We start from the raw sequence: 26156 nt of genomic DNA, 5'->3' as shown, positions 1-26156 counted from the left end.
TTTGGTGGGACGTATCGAGATATAAATTTGTGTAACTACCGTGTTGTTATTTTATATTCTGCTAGAAATATTTAACAAAGTTTGCGTCTTTTCAGGACTGTAGACCTTTATTATGGTATTAACTAAACGAGATAATTTATTAAGTTGGATTCTCTTATTCAAAAGCCTACGGCCTCCTAAGACCTTGTTCTGCGATCCGGATCTATGATACATTGATCACAAAAAACATCGCTTCCCCACTATCGAGTACCTACTTTTATATCTATAATTCTACCCCCCTTTTCCCAGTTTCTAATTTTTAATTTTGTTCTCTCATTTAAATGTATTTTCAAAAAAAACATTTTTCTATATTTCTTGGTTTTGTGATGTTTGTATCATCAATTGCGCTCTTATAAGCAACATCTTAATTAATATTGGGCCACGCCTTCCTCCCTTCCTACACAGACGGCCGCTTCCTTTCTGAAATCTTCCCACTTAAATTTAGAGACAGTCAAAGTAGCTTAAGTGTCGCTTTTATTTAACATTTTCACGGTCCCATCGTGTGGCTGTTACTTAATATAGGAATTAGGGTGGCCTTCAGAGGTTTTGCGGTCATCCAAACCTTTTAGAAAATCGTACCAATGGTTAAAAAGTTTGATTTTAACACACACAAATTCTGATCTCATAAGTCAAAATTCCCTTGACATGATTGGTACACCAACGCTCTCTGCAGTGTAACTCTATAACTCTTGTTTTATATCTTAATTGCGTCATGTTTGTGTTTTATTGATACAATATTTTATTTTCCGTCTATACACAAACTTAAAATAATGTTGTTTAAAATTATTTAAAATTATAACATTCTCAGTAGATACTGTATCTTGTTACATTTTGTATTGACGACATGTTTCGATGTGTATTACATCATCATCAGGTCTATCAATTTTAAAAACTGTTGCACATTCTTGCGTTGCGTATATTGATTTGTTTGATTTTAAGTCTCTTCCTTTAAATTTGGAGGTTGTGCTTGGATGTTTTATATCTGTAAAATTAATTTTCAAATCGTGATAACTCTTTAAATTAGTAAATTATTATATTTCCTATGTCAATATCCAAAATCACGATTTGAAAATTAATTTTACAGATATAAAACATCCAAGCACAACCTCCAAATTTAAAGGAAGAGACAAAAACTTAAAATCAAACAAATCAATATACGCAACGCAAGATATGCAACAGTTTTTAAAATTGATAGACCTGATGATGATGTAATACACATCGAAACATGTCGTCAATACAAAATGTAACAAGATACAGTATCTACTGAGAATGTTATAATTTTAAGTAATTTTAAACAACATTATTTTAAGTTTGTGTATAGACGGAAAATAAAATATTGTATATAACTCTTGTTAACTTCGAAGTCCTACCAAGATTCTGTGCCAACAGCACTGAAAACAGGTCTAGTCCATCACTTGACGGATGGGGATTTCAATAATTACTGCAGTCAGGAAGTCATGGACGGGAGTATAATATTAAAATGAATCTTAATTTGTACGGGAGGAAATGAACTGGTTTCATATATCTCGGGACAAAGATTGTGGCGAAAACTTGTGAACAGGGTAATAAATCTTTGGTTTCCGCAAAACCCAGAAAAATTCTTGAATAGCTAAACGACTATTAGCTTATAAACGAGGATTCCGTGGGATTGCTTAATAAGTTAGCCCAGAATGTTTAGGCATACGAAAACGTGAAACATAGGATGATATTTTCAATCAAGTAGACCATGAATCAGGTACCCAATTACGTTATGTATGTATAAAAATATCTATCTATGTATACTAGATCAATGATCTATAATGTACGTACTAGATACTGATAGAAGCTTAAGCGTCCAGTACACGAACATTCAAAGTTAAGCGCTCAGACTTTCGCGCCGTAGATAAGTTTGTACATTTAAAAACGTGAAGAATTCGGATAAATGAATTTTTAGGGCATCTTTAAAAAAACTGTGGTATCGATTACACACGAAGTCTGTATTCTAAGAATACGCCCTTACAATGAGTCCTAAACGGAGATAGCAGGGCTATCGCTGGAATTTGGACCACGTTTTCGAAATCAGAATTGTGTACAACTGTTTTCAAGACACAGTGTCTGTATTCTATAGAAAATTACAACTTTTCTTGAAAGAATTTTATCTCAATTAAAAACTTATATATTCGCTGGAACGTGTAATTTTGCCCTAAATTAGCGTCGGCCCAAAATAAAAATTAAAATATACGAACAAAGATTCAGCGAAAGTGTAATTTCAAAAAAATGTTTGAATATCGTCTCTGTAGTAACATATTATTAACTTTAAAAACACTAAACATTTACAAAACGTAAAATGTTACGAGTTTCATCTTTAAAGCAATGCAACGATGATGAGTTTAATTTAATATTACTATTTTTTTTCTGGACTAGTTCTATAGTTCAGTATTCTAAAATGAGCCCAGTACGTTTCGGGAGCTATCTCCGCTGCCGTCTTCAGGTGAAAATACCTATTTTGTTGGGTCCAACAGAAATGCTCCAATCCCTGTTCCCCTGAACTAGGGATCGGCCTTTTCTATCAGATCCAACAGAGTAGGTATTTTCAGTTCCAGCAGTTGGCTGTAAAATTTGTAACAATTTAGTGGTAATTTAGTACTCATTTGACGCCAAATGTTTTTCAATGTTACCAACAGTGAAAATAATAATCTACAGAGCAATAGAAGCTGAGAAGAACTGGTAAGGATAAAAGGGATGAGAATATTAAAATAAATAAAATAAAGAATTGTTTAATAAGAAATAGGCAGATTAGACTACATAAAGACAGATGAAGAAGTAGTAAAAGAAGGAACGAAGAAACTGTAAAGCAGTGGGAAACCAAGAAAAATATAGATAACGTTATGTGGAGGATATATTTCAATAACTAAAATATGAAAGAAAGATTTAGAAAGAGAAGAAAAGAGGAACATGGCGAGGAAATTATCGTAAAAACGGAAAAAAGATATTATATGATATTCGCAGATAAATCTTCTAAAAAAACTATTATTTTCACAATAAATTTGTAAGGATTCCCCCCGCTGTGATATACTGGAATGTTTAAGTTCATTGTTATTAATTTATATTATTGTAAATAACTCTTCAAAATAATGTATAGACTTCAATTATTAATGTTAATGTTGAATTATTATTAATTCCGTAGTATTTTATGGTAAGCGTGTAGCGTTACTAATTCTCGTCATGCCACAATTTTGAAATTACAAATTATCGATGATGTATACAAGATGATTTGTCTCTTAGATTTGAATTAGACTGTGCAATGTTTGAAATCACCAGTGAAAGTCTATTCATTGTTTGTAAATACGTATGTAGCCTACATCGCTTTGATACATATTAACTATATTAATTATATGTTACCATGGAAATAAGCCCATACAAACAGAAGAATAATTTAAGTAAAATCCAATTTTGAAAGGGGAAAAGAATTGACATATATTTTTAGTATCTGTCTACGTAACAGACAAGTGTTGGTTAGTGATTACATTTTTTTAAAATCTCTTCAACATAACATTTATTTAAGTTATTCGTACCAATTTATGGTCTTATTTGTACTTTTAACAAAATAAATAAGCGAATTTAAATGTAATGTTTGTGTATGTGATTAGATCTACGTTACATTCCATAAGTTCCATCGAAATGCGTTTTATACATTGTTTTGCATATTTTCTGTTAAATCATTTGTTTATCTGAGTTTGTAACAGCATTACAAATTGATTAATTAATGCAGTTAGGCCAATGGTTTGGTTGGTTGTTGACCATTCTTTAATAAACACTGTTTTCAGTTCTCGGTCTATTGGCCATTACCTATCCGTACCTGCGGTTAATCAAAATATCGAATAACGCTACATTTCTCAATAAAACACGTGTTTGTTTGTGGTTAACAAAAGTTTAGGCGGAACTGAGCAAAACCTCAGAAAGTATAATCGATATTGTTAACCAAAAATTGTTTCCGACCTTCGCCATAAACCCAGAGAAGTCGAAACAATTGCTACGCGCCGTACGCACTAATATTCCTTAACCGTGTTGTAAGCCGCTGGCTTGCTCGGACTAGGACGTGGGATTGTGTCATCTGGAGATTGGAGATCACCAGAGACACTGTCTCACCCCTTCGTAACAATAACCTTCCCAGGCCCAAATACTGACTTCGAACCCCGCGTGCAGTATAAATATTTACTTTAATTTTTATGGAGATTGATAATAACGTTCTGTGATAATCTTACCTCAGTTTTAACATAATATATCAGTGCAGGTAACACTTGAATAATTTAACCGTTCCATTCTAAATTATTAATATATTTTCTCAAATATTTTAATATTTTCCGTCAAATCACAATTTTAATAAGATAATAAAAAATAAAATATTTAAAATATCATTTCACGTTCCGCATCGAATGATCGATTTACAAATTGGAACGTCTCTCTCTCTCTCTCTCTCTCTACGTTCCAATTTGTAAATCGATCATTCGATGCGGAACGTGAAATGATATTTTAAATATTTTATGTTTTATTATCTTATTAAAATTGTGATTTGACGGAAAATATTAAAATATTAACCTAATTCACAATATGACGCAAATATATTACCTTATATTTTCTCTGTTTGTGTGTATCTCCATATCATAATTAACGTATAGGCCTAGTCTAACTCTGTCATTAAAAATCACAACTATAATTGAGTTTAGCCAACTTCAAGTCACTTGATGCACTCAAATTATGAAAGAAATCAAGATATATCTGTTCTAGAGACGTAAGAAAGTTGAAGTATATCTCCACACACACACGTGTACTACATTAAGGTGAGTCGCTGATGCGAAATTTCAAAGTTTCTCAGAGAAGGAGAGAATTTTGTTTCTAATTTTGGCGCTGGATGAATTATATTCAGAAATAAACAGGGTCAAAGTAGCCTAGGTTGTGGAAAAGGTCTTCTCAAGCAGACATTTCTACGAGCAAAACCCAGCTGTGCGTCACTGCTTCTCGTTCGAAAGACTCTGGGTTCGATTCTCGGCACAGAAATCGTTTCTCAGTCCCGATATACTTTTGAAATCCTACTCGAAGACGGCCCAATATCCCTTCTTTACAATCTATCACACACAAGTCATTCATTAGTTGATACAGCGTCTTTAAAACAGTTATAATGAGTGAAGGTAAGTGGTTTGTTACTCACCGCTGGACTCAGCTCCCCCCGAAGACTGAGCGCTCAGCCCTAGTATCGCATCTATGGTGTGACGCGGTCCGGCCTGCTGGGACGACGCCTTGACTTGCAACCCGCTGAACAACATCCTGGCCGTAACCAGGTCCGCGGCAGTATCGCTGCCTTCTGCCTCCATCGCCTACCGGAGACTGCCCTTCTCACCCAGTCTCAAAAAAGATTTAGGGCCCTCTCTCTCTCTCTCTTCACACAGCAACGGAATTCACATTAACCCCCCGTGCCCCCCAGGGGTACATTAAGGATCCTGGATAGGGCGGGTCCATCGAAAGGGGGCGTGACGTCATCGAGCGAGCAACCAATCACGGTCGGTGTACTAACCCCACTTTCAAGCTCGCAATCGACTGACGATCGAAAGACAGTTTACCGCTTGGGTAAATGATGTGTTGTGGAATAACTGAGCTAATTTATGCTGTCAGGAGAGATTCACTTCGAGGCGGATTTATTTTCATTGTTGCGTAACGACGCTGAAATCTCGTAAAACAGCCGAACGTGAAATGAGAGATCTGATTAATCTGGGCTGTTTGTGGATTCCGCTACTAGGAAGCGCTGATGTACGACCGAGCTGTCTTGTTAACTGGGCGAATATAGAACAGCTGAAGTGGACATCGGACAATTCGCGATAGCGAGCTGTTGAGGTAACACGGATATAAACAAGAAACGATACCGGACGGTGACCTAGAGACGTAAATAAATTTAAAAATAATTGAGAAACTTTTATTGTATACGTGACTTTCTAAAAACACGCGGAATAAAATATAATTTGGTTTTCGTGTCGTGATATTTTTGTGACGCGAGGCTGTTAAAACGTTTCTGGAGACCTTGCAGAATTTTCGGTAGTTATAATGTTCTCCAAGAACCTATCGCATCCATCTTCGTAGTAGACGTATCAGACTATTTTTATCTTCAGTCGCTTTGAAATTCCGGTAATACCAGGTGCATATTCTTTGTATTTCTGCCATGAGGCGAATTTTTAAATAACGTCTCTCTAAATGCTTTCGACGATTTAACTCGTAATTTGTTACCAAGTACATTTCATAGAATTAATTATAGACAGGGCTGAAGGTACGACACGTATCATCTACATGCAGAATTTTGGTTCGGAATGAATTGAGTTGAATTAGTCTATTGTACATTTGTTTAAGGCCGTAGTCCGTACGTAGAAGGTATTATAAAATTTTATGAAAAATTTTGTAGGCTATTAATGTTTTTGAAACACTAAGGTACGGAGGGTCGAAGACGTGGGCCGATCCTGTTCTTATGGGAGTACGTTCTGTAGTCGAAGCTGACGTAGTTTTTATATGTGAATCTCAAACAAAGTCCAGCGGTACAATTCTTCCAGGCTTAATTTTTATATTTTCCGGTTCAGGTCATAAAAGTCGTAAGACGTACGGTAGGCCTATTGTCAATGTGGGAGCAGGCTTAAATTTAAAGTTAAAACGGAATCAGTAAAAGTAGGAATTTCAGTTTACACCCCACATAATTTTATTTGCACCGAATAACCATAAACATTAAAATGTTATGAGATGATAAAGTTGCGTCATATTGTGATAAATATATATTTGTTTCAATCTTGTCAGTCTAATCACAATAAAATTCATATTAAAAATATTAAAATATTACATTACATGTAAATCGAACATTTCGATAGAGAATATCATTTAATATATTTAAATGTTAATTATTGTAATATTTTAATATTTTTAATAGGAATTTTATTGTGATTAGACTGACAAGATTTAAACAAATGAAAATGTTATTTAATTAAATCCAGTTTTCAAATGGCACAATCTGAGAGGGCTGAAATTAATAGGCCTGACACCTTCCATGGCATATACAGGAGGTATCTCGCTTAGAAGCGATAATCTTCGTAGTCTGAAATTTTTGGTCTGTGTTATCTTTCAATGAGATGTAGTAATTTTCGTGGATTTTCAGCGATACGAGCTATGTATTTCTTGTCATGAAATAAAAGTAACATTCATTTTATTTAAATTAAGGGAACAAGTAAGTTGTTAACAACCATTGAAATAATTAATTGAAAAAAAATTTCCTTGGATATTATCCATCGTCTAGTAAAATATAAAACGTAAAAACGACGTTTCGGAGATGGGACTCTATCTCCGTCTTCAGGTTCCTACACAGTTGGGCCCACTAGATAGAGCTAATCCCTATCTCCGGACTTTTTCTTTGGATATTATCCATCGTCTAGTAAATATAAAACGTAAAAACGACGTTTCGGAGATGGGACTCTATCTCCGTCTTCAGGTTCCTACACAGTTGGGCCCACTAGATAGAGCTAATCCCTATCTCCGGACTTTTTCCTTGGATATTATCCATCGTCTAGTAAATATAAAACGTAAAAACGACGTTTCGGAGATGGGACTCTATCTCCGTCTTCAGGTTCCTACACAGTTGGGCCCACTAGATAGAGCTAATCCCTATCTCCGGACTTTTTCCTTGGATATTATCCATCGTCTAGTAAATATAAAACGTAAAAACGACGTTTCGGAGATGGGACTCTATCTCCGTCTTCAGGTTCCTACACAGTTGGGCCCACTAGATAGAGCTAATCCCTATCTCCGGTCCGGAGATAGGGATTAGCTTAATTCATACTTTCAAGCTTAAAATAATTATAATACTTCGTGTATCATCTCAAGTTTTCATGGAGGCGATACTTTGGATTGTAGCTCCGTATAGTTTGGCACAAACTTACCGACGATTCAGAGGTACATGCTGCCTCCATCATCAGGGCGGAGATGATAAAACAGCATCTTTTATAATAGTTCTCACTAATTATAAACTGAATTGTAGGCTAAAATATTGGTTTAGGCTATGAATCTTTTTGGATATGTTGCGCGTCGCTATAATTTATATGGTAGTATGTTCATTGTCGATGGCAGTAGCTCTGGGGTAAATTCAGAACAAATACACAAATAAAACAGAGACCCCCAATAATCAGCAACGTTTAATTTACCAACAACTCAGACTGAGTACATAAAAATATACAAACGTGATTAATGCAAAATTTAATTTACAAAACCACACTGCCTATGAAAATGTTACAAAATAATGAGTAGAGTGGAGATTGGTATCTGCTGTCGGTGTTCTGTAAGGAAGGGTCATGGGTCATGTTGAAATGCAACAGAGGATGCCCGTTGTAGACACGTCATTAAAAGTTATCTCAGAGGGTACATGAAATGCATGAAGTTGTATATGCCCAGAACAGGGGTCGGTAACCTTACTAGAATTAAGAGCCCTTTTTGTAATACCCCTAAGAAGTAACCTCTTGGAGAGTTGACTTCTCACAGCGCAGTCCCGAGTTCAAACCCAGGCCAGTCTATGTTACCGTGTTGATAGCGGTGAGAGATTTTAAACCAGCTTCGACTGCATTGGAGTATAGGCATATTTTGTTACTTTAAGGTTTATAGAGTCGTATAATAAGACTTGTAAGACCTCTGTAATCCCTAATGAATAGCTGATGGCATCAAAGACATGTAAAATGTAAAATTATTTACGTTTTCCATTGATACAAAACAGTTGAAATTAATTTTGTAATATAAATACTGAAAAATAACTAGGCTATTTCAAATTCTACGAAGTTCTGAATAGAAAGACTATATAAGTAAAATAAAGAAAAATAGACTATAATCTTTAATTAATTATTCTTGTCCGTCTAATCACAATTTAAAATTTAAAATTAAGATAATTAAAATATCATGTGATGTTCCTTATCGAAACATTCGATTTACATTTAGAACATCTTTTTCTTACGACATGTTTCGGTTCTTAAATGAACCATCTTCAGGTGTATAAAAATTAAAATTATATAAACTTAAAACTTAATCGTAATTTCTTATATGCAACTTTTTTTATGTTGTTCTAACTGTAAATCGAATGTTTCGATAAGGAACATCACATGATATTTTAATTATCTTAATTTTAAATTTTAAATTGTGATTAGACGGACAAGAATAATTAATTAAATATGCATCTTCACAATATGACGCAACTATACCATCTTATAATCTTTAAGTTAGTATGCTTACAATTTCTGTTCGTGGCACGACACACCATATTGCGTCATCTGGATGCATCAACATACACAGAGTTGTTGGATTATTTTGGTTAACAAGGAGTTGAATGTAGGATTACTCAGAGAGGAGGGTGGGGTTCGCGAGCCACCGGTTTCAAACTTTTGGCCTTCCACGTCTTTACATCATTTTTGTCATTGATGTGTTTCTGTTGTAAATATTACAGCTGGAATATTAGCTTGTGTTTTACAAACAGTTACACCAAATAAATTCATCTTCGAGTTTGAAGTTATTTAAAATCCAAAAATAAAATAGGACATAATCAGAATATCTATTACGTTTATAACCGTCTTTGAAATATATAAAATAATTATTACACGGTTCTGTACAAATATTATTTTATATTTTATTGATAATCATATGAAGTGGATTCCGGTTTAATTGGGACACATCTGGACTAGAACACTTTGTCTCAATTAAGCGAAGTTCCACGTAAAGAGTTAAAAAGATTTGTTCTTTAAGATTTGCTCCGATTAACCGATGGACCAATTAACCGAAATCTACTGTATTCAAAATTGAAGGTTTGAAGTCGCTACAATTATCACAAGTACGTCCTTATTTCGAACAGTGAGTTCTGTACATTCTTTATGAATGGACTTGATTTGCCACAGACGGAGCACGAACCCTTGATGTTTAATACAGATTCTTGTCGATGAACAGGACTTATCAGCGGCTTCAAAGTTTGGTTTCATTTAACATTTATGATATTTGAGAACCATGTCTTCGGAGCTTAGAGCTTTGCCCAGATGTTGGTAGTTGAAGTCACTGAAAACTGGTGATAGGGGCCTGCATGATTTCCTGACATTCCTCATCGCCGTGGTTCTTTATAATTCCGTCTGGCAGACCTTGGCTAATGAAGAATTGGCGGTGAAATAGAGGGTACCACAGATGATTTTTTTTTTTCATTTCTGGATATTTCATCATTCTGGAGGTGATAGCGTTTGGAAGCGTAAAATTCAGGTGGCCAAACATTCGGATCGTGTTAGAAAAAGTTCCATAAAATCCTGCCTTAGTCGGTGCAGCTCCTGATTGGAATTGTTCGAAACGCATTTATGTATCACTTGGTACCTTTCAGCAGTTTTGGTATTTGAACAGTCAAGGTAAAACGAAGTTCCTTCAAATATCTACAAGAAGATAGAGGCAGACAAGGGTTTAAGAGACCACTAGACGGTTATAATCCTGAGGCTGAAACCGGTCATTTATTTGTCTGACTTCAAGACCAGACGAAATAGAAGTTTCCAGGTAACGTTCTTCGTGTTCCGTGACCACCTGGCGATTTACAGAACTAGCTTCCCCTCTATAAGAACGAAATTTAGGAAATGTTGAACCTACGTATGTGGCCTACCTGTGTGCCTGCAGCCAGCATGACAGTAGAAAACGTGAAGTCCAGTGGCTTTTGTAAAGCACGAAGTGGTTTCCGAACTCAGTAATCACTTTATATTATTTTAATCCAATTACGATATAGTAAATATCTTAAGTCGTCTGAACCTCGAAATGCTCTGAAAATAAGCAGGTCCATGCCTGATAGAATAGGATCAATACGCTTAGACGGATTTATAATCTACAAGAGTATTAAATTATTTTCTCCCTAAAGGTATTAAGAATACGTTTAGGGAATATCTCATTTTTGAGTAAGGCTGTACGTGAACAATACAATTATGGAAGCGGTTTGATGAATACGATAAATGGCCTAAGCCTAAACTTTGACAAAGATTTTTTTTTTTCATAAATCTTTGCTCAAAACTGCATCTGATGTGCGAAGAAAAATCTGACCTATTCGTCGTTAATTATTCCTGATGCAAAAGTCAGTGCCACCTGGATTATCTATAGGCCTATACGTGCATAGACTATAACAGACTACATTCCGTCCGTCCGTCCGTCTCGGTTGCTCTTGCTTTGAGAGATAACAGATTAGCATTTGAGAATTCACATGATATATGGTAGAATATGTATTTTGAACAAGGAATTGTGAAGGATACAGTGGTTCTAGCCTATTTTAAAATGATATATCATCATTCTTTTGGAAGAAATGTGAAAATGTATTGATCACGAACTGGATTTGATCTCTCGATTATAAATCATACGTCTAATACAAATAGAGTTTTTGAATTCACACCCTCGCCACTTTTGCATTTTAAATTTTAAAAACACTTCCATTAAAATAATTCCAGATTCCTACTTTTCCTTGTTTCTTTCTTAAATTATTTAGTTGGGTAGTTTATTTTTAAAGAAAATCACTAAACAGGTTTCAAAATTGTATATTTCTTTTCGCTAGTGTTGATCTCACGTCAGAATTTCGAAAGACAGTTAGGTTACTGTTAAAGGTACGTGGATCCGATAATGCCACAAGCCTGACTTTCCTTGTAAAGTAACTGGCAACGTTAGAACTGCTAAAGGTACGGATGTGTGGGGAAAATTTCATGCATTTAAAGAAACAGGCAAATACGTTTTCTAGAAAGGAAATGACATATTTTTTCTTAATCTCGCAGCATCAAAGCTGCTTTCCTTCAGGAAATCTTGTTAGCCGGCAGTCGACACTCAACCAGCGTGCGTCCGGTAATTGAACGATTACATCAGAAAAAAAAAGTTCTTCGTTGAAAATGAACGAAATATCATATTACCTTATTTTCAGAAATCTGCCAATACTGCAAGCTGTTCTGACCTAGTAACTTAGTTGAATACCTTCGAGTCAGCATTCAGAAGTTAAGAAAAATAAATTTGGAGAAGAAACTGCACTTAGTTTAAAGAAAGTACGCTCAAAAGAGTTGGGAAATATTTGGTGTATGTTGATGAGAGAGACAGCAGGGCCCACCTAAACGTTGGTAACTACCTACAGGGTAACACGGCGTCTACCCAGAAGGTAAAGTGTGAAATCTTGTGTATGTGAAAATCGTTCCTTCGTTGTTTGTTAAAACGTTTTTGGATAAACGTCTAATCTAATTGTTACTTATAACATTGTGCTTTTGAAGAGGATACTTTGTCACGTTTTGTGTACAACATCTGAAATCGGTAACCATTAATTTCTAGATTTCTTTTCCTTACAGTAATTTACCTTTATGTACAACAGGATTAGTCTCCTTGAAGTTCTCGAGAAGTTGATGGTAGATTTATTATCGCGTTCGAAGAGATTATAAGTCGGATGAAGACAATCCACAACCTCACGCCATCTTTCTTAAAGATGTAGTTTAATGTTATCCTTTTATTTACGTCTACAGTATGTTTATGTGTCCCAAGTTGTATTTTATATACAAAGTTTTTTAGTAATGTGTACATATTTTCCGTCTCTTTAACGGACACAACATGCCCTGACCATCTCATCCATTTTGGTTTTAAATGAAGAAATTTCTCATTTTGCATATTTCTCAATTCTCCCTTTGCAACGTAGGTCTACTCATAGTTACAGTTTATTACGAACTATGGGTTATGTACAGTGTAACAATTCTGATGTGTTATTATTGTTTATTGATTTTCAGTTTTGAATTTTAGCTTTCGACCCTGTCTTACAATCTCATAAATAAATATGACGTATGGTAAGCGACTTACATAATGTAATGTTTGTGTTTTAAGTAATTTCAGTCACTTTATTTTTAATTTTTTTTTTCGAAGATAATAAAATGTGTTTTGTTTTTGTGAACAACTTTTGTTCGATACATTCTTTGCCGTAACAAATGTACAGACTGTTTCATTCGAGACGACTGGAGGCCATAATACGAAGCATTTGTCATTTTGTCCAACGTTAATTAAAAAAATGTACGTGTCATTAAATTGTTACATGCGGACAGGCCGACATTTTAAAGGCACAAGAATCTAATGAGGAGCGAATATGTGTTTATTTTTGCAATTCAAAACAAACTAAACGATTTCGGAATAACCAACTGTTATTTTTATTCAGTGTTGGTGCAGCTGTTTCGCTCGGATTCTTTGATTCTTTCAGTGCAGTGATTTTTTTAAACACAGGAAAGAACTGAAACAGATTATAATTGAAGTAAGTTTAAAACATGAAGTTTCTTAAGTCACTTGTTGATGGTTTATTATATTTTTGAAATCTTAATAATAATAATGAGTAATATATATTGTATTGTTATGACGTATTCCACAACCTATTTGCATCTGACTAACTTATGGATCCATAGAATATAATGAGAATGTCTGACGTATGTTTTATCAAGTGACATTAAACAGAACTCATCACTTACCGTAATATAAAATTTTAAAAACTACATCAGTGTTTTATAAACTTAGAAATCGTTGAAGAACTTTCGTGAAACGCTGATTGCAGCGAGCAGGGTGCGATGTGGCAACATCGCCTTTCCGACGCAACTGAAAATGATTAATTATCTTGCTAATCAGCGAGATAATTAGATTGACCTTATCACGTTGGAGTCCAGGTGAAAGATTAACTTGTCCTTAGGAATGCAAGAAGTCTGACATGACACAGTGAGCTCAGGGCCTGTGTGTCGTTGAGATAGACGTGCCGATAGATCAATACAGTCTTGCCTTATGTGTCTGCCATAAAAAACCCCCACAGTAGGCCTGCCTTTCGTCGTATTAACTCTGGAATATCTGTGGTCTTGGTATAGTACGAATCAGGAAAATTATGAATTAATGAATTTTGAATAGTTTTAAATTTCTTGTTTCTTCATGTAAAGAATTCCATTTTAAGTTAATTTATTGTTGATTAAATTAATTTAAGGGAAGAATTATATTTATTTATGCTGTTCATATTAGTAAATGAATAATCTAATTAATTTAATAAATATTTTAAAATAATATTTGGAAGAAATATACATGAAAGAAAGGATAATTTACATTAAATACATATAGCGGGAGGGTATGACTGGATTAAAATGGCTAAGGATCTTGTATAGACTTGTGTAGTTATAGTATGGAGCCTTTGGGTTCTAGAAAATGTGTATTTATTGAACATTTGAGCTTCAAAAACGACTCTACTGCTGAATGGAGTTACCCGGACAGACACTTAGTAACTTTTGGACGTTTTTGGAGTGCTATCTTCGCCATGTTTGTCTGTTTGTCTGTCCGCAGTAACAATTCGATAACAAATAAATGAATTTTCGTTGTAAATGATTGACAATAACGGGTACTTTCCGTAAAGATTTGCATCCGTCCAAGCTCATATCTCAAGTGTTAATACCTTATTAATCGGAGCAAAAAAAAATTGTGCACAAAAGTGTACATTCCCCTAAAGTTTTGAGGCTCTTGAAATAAATAAGAAAATACATAGTACACACGGATATAAAATCTAGAAGAAAACAAATAATTTGTCATAGTTTTTACTGTAAGGTATGCATACATTTCCTAGCTTGTTACTTCTGCCAGCTGATTCCACTTACTGGTCAATGTCCGAACGTTCGTCTGCATTTGGTACGTTGATCCATGCAGCGTCCACAACGTCACGTAACTAGATGTATAATACAAGTTTCTTTTGAACATGGCTGTCCAACAATTTCCTGACGGGGACACTCGTGTGTTTGAGCGATTCCCACTCTGTGTATGCTAATTAGCCATCACAGCACAGGATTAGTGAATTAATTTGTGGTACAATCGACCAATCAACGTTCCCCACAACGTACAAAACAGAAACTCAATAGTGCAACCGGAAATTACGAGTTAATACAGGCGAGTGTTTGGCCCACACAACTAACAAACGGGTATGAAGCCGAACTAACCACATCTCGAACCTAGAGACTAGAACATAATTCAAATTTCGTCGCCAGAAAGTATTTTGTTTCCATGCGTCTAATTAGTATATTTTTACCTAATATGTGTGCAGTTTTTAACGTTTCAAAATCAGACTGTTTTATGAAACATCTAAGCCTAGTGAGACGAAAGTGTACAGGCCTGCTGATACAAACTAATTCTGGAGGGGACTTCGATAATGGGTCTATCAGGATCACGGAAGAATAATCGATAGCCTGGGTATTGGAGAGCAGCGATCTAAGGATTATCGATATGTTCAGTATAGCTTAATAAAATGATGAATAAATTTAAGGTGCATAAGTTTTGCATTTAATTTGCCCCTGTGTCTACGCAATACACTGTGAAGGCGTGTTGAGAAGTGGAGGTAAGGCTCATTTCACTATTATTCTAACCTCGGCACTCGATGAATGTGTGTTGTATATCCTTCATGTTTCATCTCACTTAGCCAGCAAGTTGTCCCCGCGAAAGTGGCTAACATCCGCATTTCTTCAAATGTCGTATTTCTAGGTCTACGCCTTCATAATAAGGCTTTAAGTAATCGTAAATCAAAACTTACATAATTAACGATGAATTTGTGTTTACAATGTCCACTACTTGGCACTTGTTACACATAATCTCAAATTTCGTTTAATTCATACTTTTGAAAATGTTTGCAAATTTTTTGCAAAAGTGTTCATAATCCAAATCCTCCAAATATTTGACATGCCTGATTCCAGCAGTCAATTATTTATCGACATTAAACCAGAAGGTACACAGACTGAAATATGCGCGATGTTGCCATGTTGTTCAATATCCCACAAGTAATTTTACAAGGGTTGTATACATTCCGAAAATTTATCACCACAAAAACATTTTAAGACGTTGTGTTGTGTGTAATGTCGATTTCATCCCGTAATTTTACAAGACCGAAATATGTGTAATAGACTACAGTCGACATGAAATTATTAAGTATAAAAATGGCGTGTCGAGACGTCGCTGGATGTTGAAAAATTAGGGACAGACACACAGTCATGATCTGCATTTCCTTATAGGCTGTAAAATTATGGTTTAAGTATTTACGTTTATGATATCGTGAAAGGCTACATGATTTTCGCGTATACGTTTCAAATGAAATGGATTCCGTGAAAGTTGGGCATTAATCTCAAGCTGACATAGATAATTTCTATTTTCACTTTTCCAATAAAAGATTTCCCCGATTTAAATATCAGTTTTATCTACAAGAAATTTCGTATTTTAAAACTATCAAGTCAAGCAGATAAGCTTGGAATATGTGTTCCGTACTGAAAAACACAAAAATCCTCATTCTTTTTTTACAATTCGAATTTAGAAGTATTAAATCTGCTATGTTCGGTCGTTCCAAATTTGGCCATCAGATCGCAGCACCTCAGTGTCTACATCGCGAGTTTCCTCATCCGTCATTTTATTATCACACCTCGTAGAATATTCAAAATACGTCATTGAAGTCGTGCAAAATAGAACAAACTCCACATAAAATCTCATTTAAATTCGTCTAGTGGTTCTCGAGTTGAATAGACTGGACAGACGGACGGGCAGACACGACCAGCACATAATGATTTCTCCCTACGCAACTTCGTGAAACGAACGCTTAATAAATCGGCAACCGAGAAATTAGGAGAAACCTCCATTAACTCCAGCTCAACGTATTTGGTTTAAAATTCGATCCAATCAGTAACCACCAGAATTTTTTTTATAAACTAGGTGGTATATAAAATAATTTAATATGATAATTTAAACACGAATGTATTCTATCTTTCACAATGCCGTATTTTTCTAATTTCCAAAACCGAAGTTCTAGATTAGTTAGATCAGCGTTTCTCAACCTATGGTACGCGTACCACTGGTGGTTTCACGAGCCAATGTTGAGTGGTACGCGAAATAAGTAAGAAAATAAAAAGATAATATTAAAATAAATACGTTTTCCCTGAACGCATTTAGTCAGTGGTAAATTTAATGTGTTAAATTATAATTAGTGGTACGCCAGCGAGAAAGAGGTGAGAACCCCTGAGTTAGATTATTATCGAAAAGTACCCTCTCGTTACATTTTGCCCGTAGAATATATTTATTATTTTCATATGATTGTCAGAATAAATATAAATTATTTCTCTAAACAATGTTAACAAACTGATCTTTGTAGTGGTGAAGTGTTGTGTTTTCTTTGCGGTACGGACTCTCTGTTTAAATATTAGGTACGCAATGCGTGTCTCATTGTAAACAGCGATCATTTCCTTAAACAGCGTTAAACAGATGATCTTTGTAATGGTGAAGTGTTGTGTTTTCTTTGCGGTAAGGACTGAATTCTTAAATATCATTTTGATAACATTTATTTTCAAAGGAGCGATTTATGGTTGTTCTGTAATCCTTAACCAGTTAATGAAGTTGAACAGTTTCCATCTCGGCTTCACACTCACATGACGAGATACGTAATAGAGGTCGCTCTAGTGTGTGATGGAGTCTGATAATTAGTTCAGTTGAGACTCGTTTGAAAATTTAAACAAATCAGAATAACCTTTACTAAAACAGAATTCTCAGCACTAAATATAAAACAACTACTTTGACATTAATTTGTTTCATAACTTTGAATGCAGAAACCTCCTAAGCTAACTCATTATCTGTCGTAAGCAGAAACGCGAAACTGAAACAAATGTTGGGAACAGTCATAATTGTCGCATATTACATACCAATTTTTCCGCAAGAGAATAAAGGGGGGTCTGAACAGAGGTCTGTGTGTAATTCAATAGTCGGGCTATAGTCGTGTTTGCCTCTGGTCGTTGTGTTCCATTCTCGTCAGATAGGAGGGGGGAGAAACCCTGTTGACGTAGCCCCCGGCCCTACAAGATTTTTGCACGAATCGCACCCCAGCGACAAACTCACATAAATGAAAACATTACACTTAATGATATAACGTTATTTCAGTCCGGATTAAACCAAATGTTACACACACAATACACACAAAGAACCTTTATTGTTAATAAATGATCAGAAGTGAACGCAAATAGGATTACAAAGAAGTTCGTACTATACAAGAACTAACGTTATGGCATAGCGGCTGTGTAAAAGGCTTTGTATTCAGAGAGCCCTGCTTTCGAAACCCAGTCAGATACCAACCACTCCCAATGAGGCATCTTCAGAATTTTAAGATCATTATCGATGCCTTTTTAAATAAAGGTTTTATATACAAATATCATAACCACGGTGGTCTAGCGGTTAGAACGCTGGCCTTGTAATCCTGGGGGTCTCGGGTTCGATTCCCGGCGGTGCCCGAATTTATAACTTGTGTTGGGCAAGGCCGTGGTCTAGGCAACACGGAGTTTTCCTCCGTGGCATCCCAACAATTACTCCATTCACACACAGAAGAAGGCAATGGCAAACCACTTCTGGATCATCTGCCAAGAACGTATATGAACAGGTCCCAGTCCGAGAAAAGGATGGAAGGATCCTGTTCATATGGACCTGTCGTCAGACAGAACACTAAATAATAATAAGATGAGGTGGTCTAGCGGTTAGAACGCTGGCCTTTTAATCCTGGGGTCTCGGGTTCTATTCCCGGCGGTGCCCGAATTTATAACTTGTGTTGGGCAAGGCCGTGGTCTAGGCAACGCGGAGTTTTCCTCCGTGGCATCCCAACAATTACTCCATTCACACACAGAAGAAGGCAATGGCAAACCACTTCTGCATCATCTGCCAAGAACGTATATGAACAGGTCCCAGTCCGAGGAAAGGATGGAAGGATCCTGTTAATATGGATCTGTCCTCAGACAGAACACTAAATAATAATAAAATAATATAAATGTCATAAAGTTTTTTGGTATTAATACAATAAAATCCATCTTGACGTGGCTTGTCACCCGAGAAGATTTTATTACATTTATTCGCCGGTAAATCCTCAACTCATATAATTTTTGTGTTGTTTGTTGGTTTACAAACTGGGCGATAATTGTTAGTTCGCCTTTGAATTATGCATGTGCAATGCATTGAAGATGTCGGACTAGCAGAAGGGCGTATACACGGATGGTCCATTTGGTATAAATTAAATATCACAAAAGAGTAGAAAAGATGACGGACTTCTCTGATTAGTTTAGTTATAATAATGAAGAATAATTTCATCTGATACATCGATGGACAGAGTATAATCACTAAGACTGGTACCATTTTTTTATCTGTGTGTTCAATCCAGGTGGAATTATCAGCTCGTTAATTTCTGGTAGCCGAGATTCCTGCACACGGAAAAATAGACAAAATTAAAATTCTGCCTTTTAGAAAAGTCAAGTAATCAAATGAACGTTGAGTAGCGTAATTGAATACAGTACTTTCAAGCTTAGGCCATACTCATTCTTTTTTTTTTCATCTCATGACCAAATCATGCAGTAACTCGCTAAGTTTCCTTCCAGAGCTACGAAATAGAATTATTATTATCAAGCTAAACAATATCTCTACCAAATGAGATTCAAAATTGAATTTTACGAAGCCCATCTCGAAGGGAAATTGGTAGTCTACCAGTGAAAAGAGTAGTTGTGTAACAGGACGACAGATGGAAGAAGATTCGCGTAAAAAAGTGCATGGTTTCATCGATGGTAAGTCTTAGATTTGCATTTAAAAATAATTGCTTTCCCCCCCCCCCTCTTAGTTACATGACATTTCCCCTGCCTCTTGTAACAAAAGGTACCATACTTCGCCCTCTTAGGTTAAATGCTTCGCTGTTTTTTCTTTATGGAGTGCGTGATTTTAGTCGATAATTCGTGTGTCATTCTTTTAATGTGGTTAACTTAACAATCCTCGTGACAAATTGAGTTTTGAACTTGTTTGGAAACCAAAGTTAACACCCCCACGGAGGGTATGCTCGCGAGGTTGAAAGGACTACAATCGATTTGTATGCACACATATCTGGTGGTGTTAAAAGTGATACCCGACAGCCAATGTCAAGGCGTTAGAGTAATAAGGACTGTGAAATATTTATTAAAAATTGCTGTGTTATGTTGTCCAGATGGTCTCCCGCAGTACAATAAAATATACGAGTTTTTTTCGTGACAGATGCAGTTAGAATTCATACAATTACAGCCAAATTTTCTTATCGTCAAACCGGGATTTTCTTCGCTGAGAATTGTTCATGAATAATGTATTTTCGTTATAGTGTTGTGTTCTAATGCTTTACATACGATTGGATGCTCTTAAAAAAAATTGAAATTTATAATTATAATATATGTAGTCCTCAAATAAATCTATTCTATGAATACTATTTCATGATCAGTCAAAGGTTTGTAGGATTTGAGGTTTCCACAGCGGTGAGTCTGAAGCTGACTGCCTTCTGGGTTGTTGCACCGTGTAGAATTTTAGCAACGTTTCAGAGGTCGTCTCCCTGATGTCCTCTGAAACGTCGGTAAACTTCTACACGGTGTAACAACCCAGAAGACAGCAATCTTCACTTAAGGCTTTTTAATACGAAATGCTATAAAGTCAAGTACACAGGATTTGAAACAACATTAAAAATATATACAAGAGCTTTATAATAAAGGAGGAACATAATTACGACAGTTTAATCAGTTATTAGCAAAACCAGATGAGTCCACAAACTGAATTTTAAAAAAATTAAAATAAATAGGATTCAAAAGTAAGCATTCTTTTCACTTGAATTATTTTCTGTCAAAAATAAAAGCAAAGTATCTAATTGTTATAGTTACATTTAATTAATATCTTTTAAATCTTTCGAAATAAGCAAAGTTATTTTTTGGACTTGTGTTGTTTTATTAAGTGCCCATATAAAATTGCATGACTCATGTGGTTATGTACCTCATTTTCACTGCTAGGGTGACCTGCTTAAGTAGGTATCGGTTTCTGAATGCCCAGAAAACAAAATAGAACGCAGTAGGAAAACGACATGAGTCCAGGATTCATGTATTTTGACGGGAAAAGAAAATAGATAAATCTGTTAACATGGACTGATGTTAGAAACCATTAACCCCTGGTCATTGCTATGGTAACAATAGGTTAATTCTATTCAGAAACAGATCCATGTCATTTTGCGAATGACTGATTTATTTATAATAAATTGTAAATAGCAGTAAATAGTATAATGGTAATAAGACTGAATTACATCCAAATATTTGTACGCTGTTATAAGATATCTGAGTGATTTATTTATTTCTGTCTAGTGGTTGTTGACGACGGCCAGAGCAAGAAATTTACCATTCACCTCCATCAGACGTTAAAAGTGCACGGAGTTTCGATTCGGTAGCGATTTTGACTTGGTTTTTCGTTGTTTACCTCAGTACTTCCAGGTGAATTTATATTTAATTTAAACTTCAATTTGTAATATAAAAAAATATTAGCATCTAAATGAACATCTACACAATTTATTGATGTATATTTGTGCTTGTAATTTTCATCGGCATGCTGTCTTAGTCCTGAGACGAAAACTGAAAGCTTCATGCAGCGCGCAACAGTTGTAGGCCTGATTTCACGATCTCTCGCCTCGCCGAATTAAAGAGTAAAATCTGTACATTCCAGCTTTCGTTTTATATTCTGCATATAAAACACCTTACGACGGAGACTGCTCACTTATTAAAGTGTCTGTATACCGGTAGCACAACCAGGTTCGTCTCCCGAGCAGAAGACGAGTCCATTACAGAAACAGTGTTTGAAGTTCGGTATTGATTATAAAAGATATAATTTTATTCATTGTGGATACGTGAAGATTACCCCCACTCTATTTAATAATGCGTGGAGTTTTCAACCCATTCACCCATACGTTATCATGGCGTGGTACATTTCTTTCTAAAATTTCTTACGACTTAAAAATTTTTGGGGATGTTTGTCAAAGCTGGTTACCTTGTTAGTGTAACTAATAGCAATAAATTAAATTAGAAAATTATACAGCGTTGAAATAACGTCTATAATATTTTATAAACGTTCGACAATTAATATAGGATAAACACATCATTACAGACTCACTGTTCGTCAGGCCCTAACACATCAATTTTAAATGACATTAGAACAAGTTTTGTGTTTCTTCTGGATAACGCAATGAGTTTTCTACACAGCGCAACCGTGAAGCAAACTTGATGCGTTACGGGTCGGCCGGACTTGATAGGAGGAGTGCCCGGCTCTTCTGTGCGGTAGAAAAAAGAAACTCCCTGTAGATATCGACACGCTGATTATTTATGATTTTTGCAAGTTTATCTGTAGAATAAAATGTTGATAGGAGTTTAATTAACGTTTTGACGATAATCCAGCCACTGTCAGATTTGTATAGGCCTAAATTTGCAACTGGAAATGACTCGAATTAATTATAAATCGTTTTTCAGGAGCTGCAGTAAGTATTTTAGACGGTAACACTGTAAGCTAAAACTGGAGTCTACCTCGTTGATTAGATTATCATAACAAGGCCGTCGGAGACAATTCTATTAGGTGAATGTCCATGCATCGACGTCACATCCCGTAGGAATCATTTAAAAATCAGGGCTAGTAATATTCGAAATGCCGTCAGCACCAATCTCAGCCGATCCTATTAGAGATACTTGGACGCAAGGCTTAAAAACAAGTTAAGTTAATTGCTTGAATGAACACACGCGACGAACGATAACTTTATTTCTGAAGCGAGCGACGAAGTCAGACTCCATTAAACTGTAGGTCTCTCAGCGTCTCTGGATTAGATAGTAACATTTTGCGTTCTGTAATCTGAAGGTCACGTATAGAATTTCACGGATATTAATAATTTGTATCGTTGTATTAAATTGTTACTTATCCGTACAGTCCGCTCGACAACAAATCTGTAATTTCACTTTACTCTGAAGTCTACGCCTTTCCAAGTGGTTAAAACATGAAGAGACCGACGTTTCGAGGTCCATCCTCGTCTCTTTTATGTTCAGTTACTCAACAATTTATTCATGCATTTGTCTGTTCCTTCAAATTCAGACTTCACATCCTAAATACCATTTATACGCTTAAGTACACCTCTTTTTTCTTCTACTCTGGTAAAAAAGTAAAGTTTGTCCCACTACACGCCATGTAGGCGCTTGGGGTGAGTGGAGGTATAGCTCCTCTCTTCCTTGACCTCGGCACTAGATGGGGGTGAGTGGTCAGCATCACGCCCCGGCCGGATTTACCCCCGGGAAAGGACCCCGGTACCCATTGTAGAGGAGGCTGGGTGGGCCCCAGAGCCGGTCTGGACGCAGAGGCTAGAGGAAAAATCCTCTGCCCCCGTCGGGGATCGAACCCCGGTCGTCTACTCTGGTATACATCGAAATTCTTTAAACATTTAATTTAAACTGCTTTAATTTTAATATCCTTCGGGTTCCTTAAACCATCTAATTAGTTAGTTAATTTTACTAAATATTTTATGATTGTTAACCCAAGTTTCTATTTCAAGTAAAATAAACTCAATTAAGAATAACATTTTCAATGATGAAATTTCATTTTATATTCATATATTGGATAGAAAAAAGTAAAGATGAGATAAAATGAAATTCCGTCAATGGAAATGGTTTTCTTATTTGAGTTTATTTTACTTGAAAGAGAAACTTGGGTTAACGAGAATAAACTCAGTCATCTTCATAAATTATTCAACATTCCAGAATAACTGAAATACGCAAATGTATAACTTTTTCCACAAATTGAATTTAAACAATTACCTTCAGCAGTTAAAATAAAAATAAACATAGGATTTGAGACTTTCGCGGCGAGTACAATCATTAAAATCCTCAGGGTTCTGATGACATCAGAACCCTGCTAATGGGGACAGAGTTTGGTTCCCGAAACGTCGGTTTACTACGGTAACCAGTTGATGCGGTTGTTTGCCCGAGAAGATTTTATTTAAAATAAATACATTGCGATCGCCATGTAAAGAAGCGGTCGTGGATCATTTTAAGACTTGTTCATCTCAAATATTACGCAGTTACTTTGAAAATTTCGCGACCGCTGACATGAACGAGGTCACAGTGGCCTTCGTAGTCGTCATCTGATCCAGAGGAAATGTTTCGTGGCAGTCTTATGTGTGTGTGAAATTTCCGCGTGTGTCCTCCGAAGTAATGTGGAAACCACAGAAATCTATAACCTAAATGGCCAGCGTGTTTCTATGTCCAATTGTCATAATGTAAAGACCTTTTTTTCCGTTTATTACTGTGTATCCTGCGTGGTCGTGTTTCACAAAACTAACACAGTTCCCGCAGACAATGTCTCTCGGCTTGTTTGTGACACACAATACGTCTCTGGGAAAGATACAGTCTTCCATTCACCGCCTCCGTGGCATTCGGAATCTCTCAGCGGGGATGTAATCACCTGCTGCGACAACAGATGGAGACACTGCTTTGTGACGTCACTTCACAGGTGGTGGATGGAACAAGTCGGACCTCTTAATATCTTCAAAGTGGTAACATCGGACTGCAAATTAAACAGCAAATTGCGACCATTAGAATGCACCATGTCTACCCAGCTCGTCTGTTGTGTAATACAGTTAATCGCTTGGTAAGTAAAGATGGACTTTGTGCTTTGGTTCTCGGCGTGTTGAAAATCGAGTGTTCTCGAATTGTAAATCAGATTTAATATCCACTGTGTTTACCTGTAGGGTGTAATGAATACGGTATTGATCTTTTGATGTCTTACGATCTAATTAGAGTAGACCTACAGATAAATTAGTAATAAATCCGTTTTAAAGTTGCAAATTAAGTTTAACCAATAATCTGGAACGAATTTCTGAGATTGCCTTCTTTTGATGCTTAGGAGCTATAAAGAAATATCTAAATAACTTGTTTTTTTATTTATATTTCTTGTAGATATATTGCTGTTTTATACTATACAAAAAAAATTGATATAATTGTACAGTTTCTAATCATAAATTAACGTAAAACGTTACAGGACGCTACCGTTATCTGCTTAGTGGCGCTAGTATCGCTTGTACCTTAACAAGTTTATTCGGCGCTCGGTCGCCATGTTGATGCTGTTGATCTCGGTACAGTACATGATTAAATTCCATGACCCTTATACCAAATTTCATGGTAATCATTTATTTTGTATAAAAGGTATTGGGACGGGATGGGAAAATACATGTGTTCTGATAAACCACGGGAAATAGGCGAAAAGAATATATGGTTGTGAAGGGAACTAGGTTGCCGGTGGAGGGTGACAGAGTTCATCGTACTTTTCAAAAGGATAGTGGTCAGACGCGTTTCGTATTTGAACATGGGGCCCCATTTTAGAGGAATTTGCATGTATTATGTATGACAATGAACAGAAAACTTTCACACTTCACTGCAATCCATTTTTAACGCTCTATATAGATTGACTGAATGAGCCAGCTGCCACAAGACCCACCTCAAAGGGTTCGCCCTACGACACAAAAGCTTAAGTCCATCGCGAGAGACGTGGCAGTTTATTAATTAGAAGGACTAAACATCGAATAAGACGCAGTGATGGAGAATCGATTAATATCGGATATTCGATTTTAAACTTCTCAGGATAGGCCCAATATAATGTGTAAAGTAAAGTTATAATAACATTTCAGAGAAGAAACGACATATCAAAATTTGAGTTAATTCTTGAAGATACACGAAGTCTCAGAATTAACATAAAATACACATATATATTTATTATTCAAGTCATATACACAAAACTTTTAAATTTTGATGTTAAAATTTAAAATTGATATTCTGCGCCATTCATCGTTATCTCGATGTTACAATATTGCGCTTTAATATTTCTACATGTTTCGATGTCATAGCATCATCTTCAGGTTTTTATGTTTAAAACTATTCTATATTTGTTAATGCAAGCTTTTCATTGATTTTAGATTGTAGATTACTGTTGTGGGTGTTCCTTTAATCTTCTTATTATTTTGCATATTATGTTGCATATTATGTTAGTTGTTCATTGTTCTGTGAAATTATTAACAATATAATTAACATTTGAGTTATTAATATTATTTATATGAAAATTTTGAATTTTAAATTTTAACATCAAAATTTAAAAGTTTGTGTATATGACTTGAATAATAAATATATATGTGAATTATAAACACAAACATGACGCATCAAAACTATATAACATAAAATAGTTTGGTGAAATGCGTT

The 26156-nt window shown here is 35.6% G+C and overlaps 2 protein-coding genes across 3 annotated transcripts in view; one reads left to right on the top strand and one right to left on the bottom strand.

Annotated features, from left to right (window-relative positions):
- LOC110839933 (retinal homeobox protein Rx1) overlaps positions 1-5411 on the bottom strand; it is a 101537-nt gene extending 96126 nt beyond the window's left edge. The window contains exon 1 of the mRNA XM_022084554.2: positions 5228-5411. Coding sequence (XP_021940246.2) covers positions 5228-5390 — 163 coding nt within the window. The 5' untranslated portion in view covers positions 5391-5411. The remainder of the gene's footprint in view (positions 1-5227) is intronic.
- Positions 1-26156, top strand: part of LOC110827843 (uncharacterized) — a 536626-nt gene that overhangs the window by 163365 nt on the left and 347105 nt on the right. The window lies entirely within an intron of this gene.

Source organism: Zootermopsis nevadensis, unplaced genomic scaffold (genome assembly GCF_977971745.1).
Source record: "Zootermopsis nevadensis isolate Lab colony 2312 unplaced genomic scaffold, Znev_1.0 Znev_ptg000024l, whole genome shotgun sequence".
Classification (NCBI taxonomy): Eukaryota; Metazoa; Arthropoda; class Insecta; order Blattodea; family Termopsidae; genus Zootermopsis; species Zootermopsis nevadensis.
The sequence above is the reverse complement of the archived record's forward strand: the minus strand, read 5'-3'. Positions and strand labels throughout refer to the sequence as shown.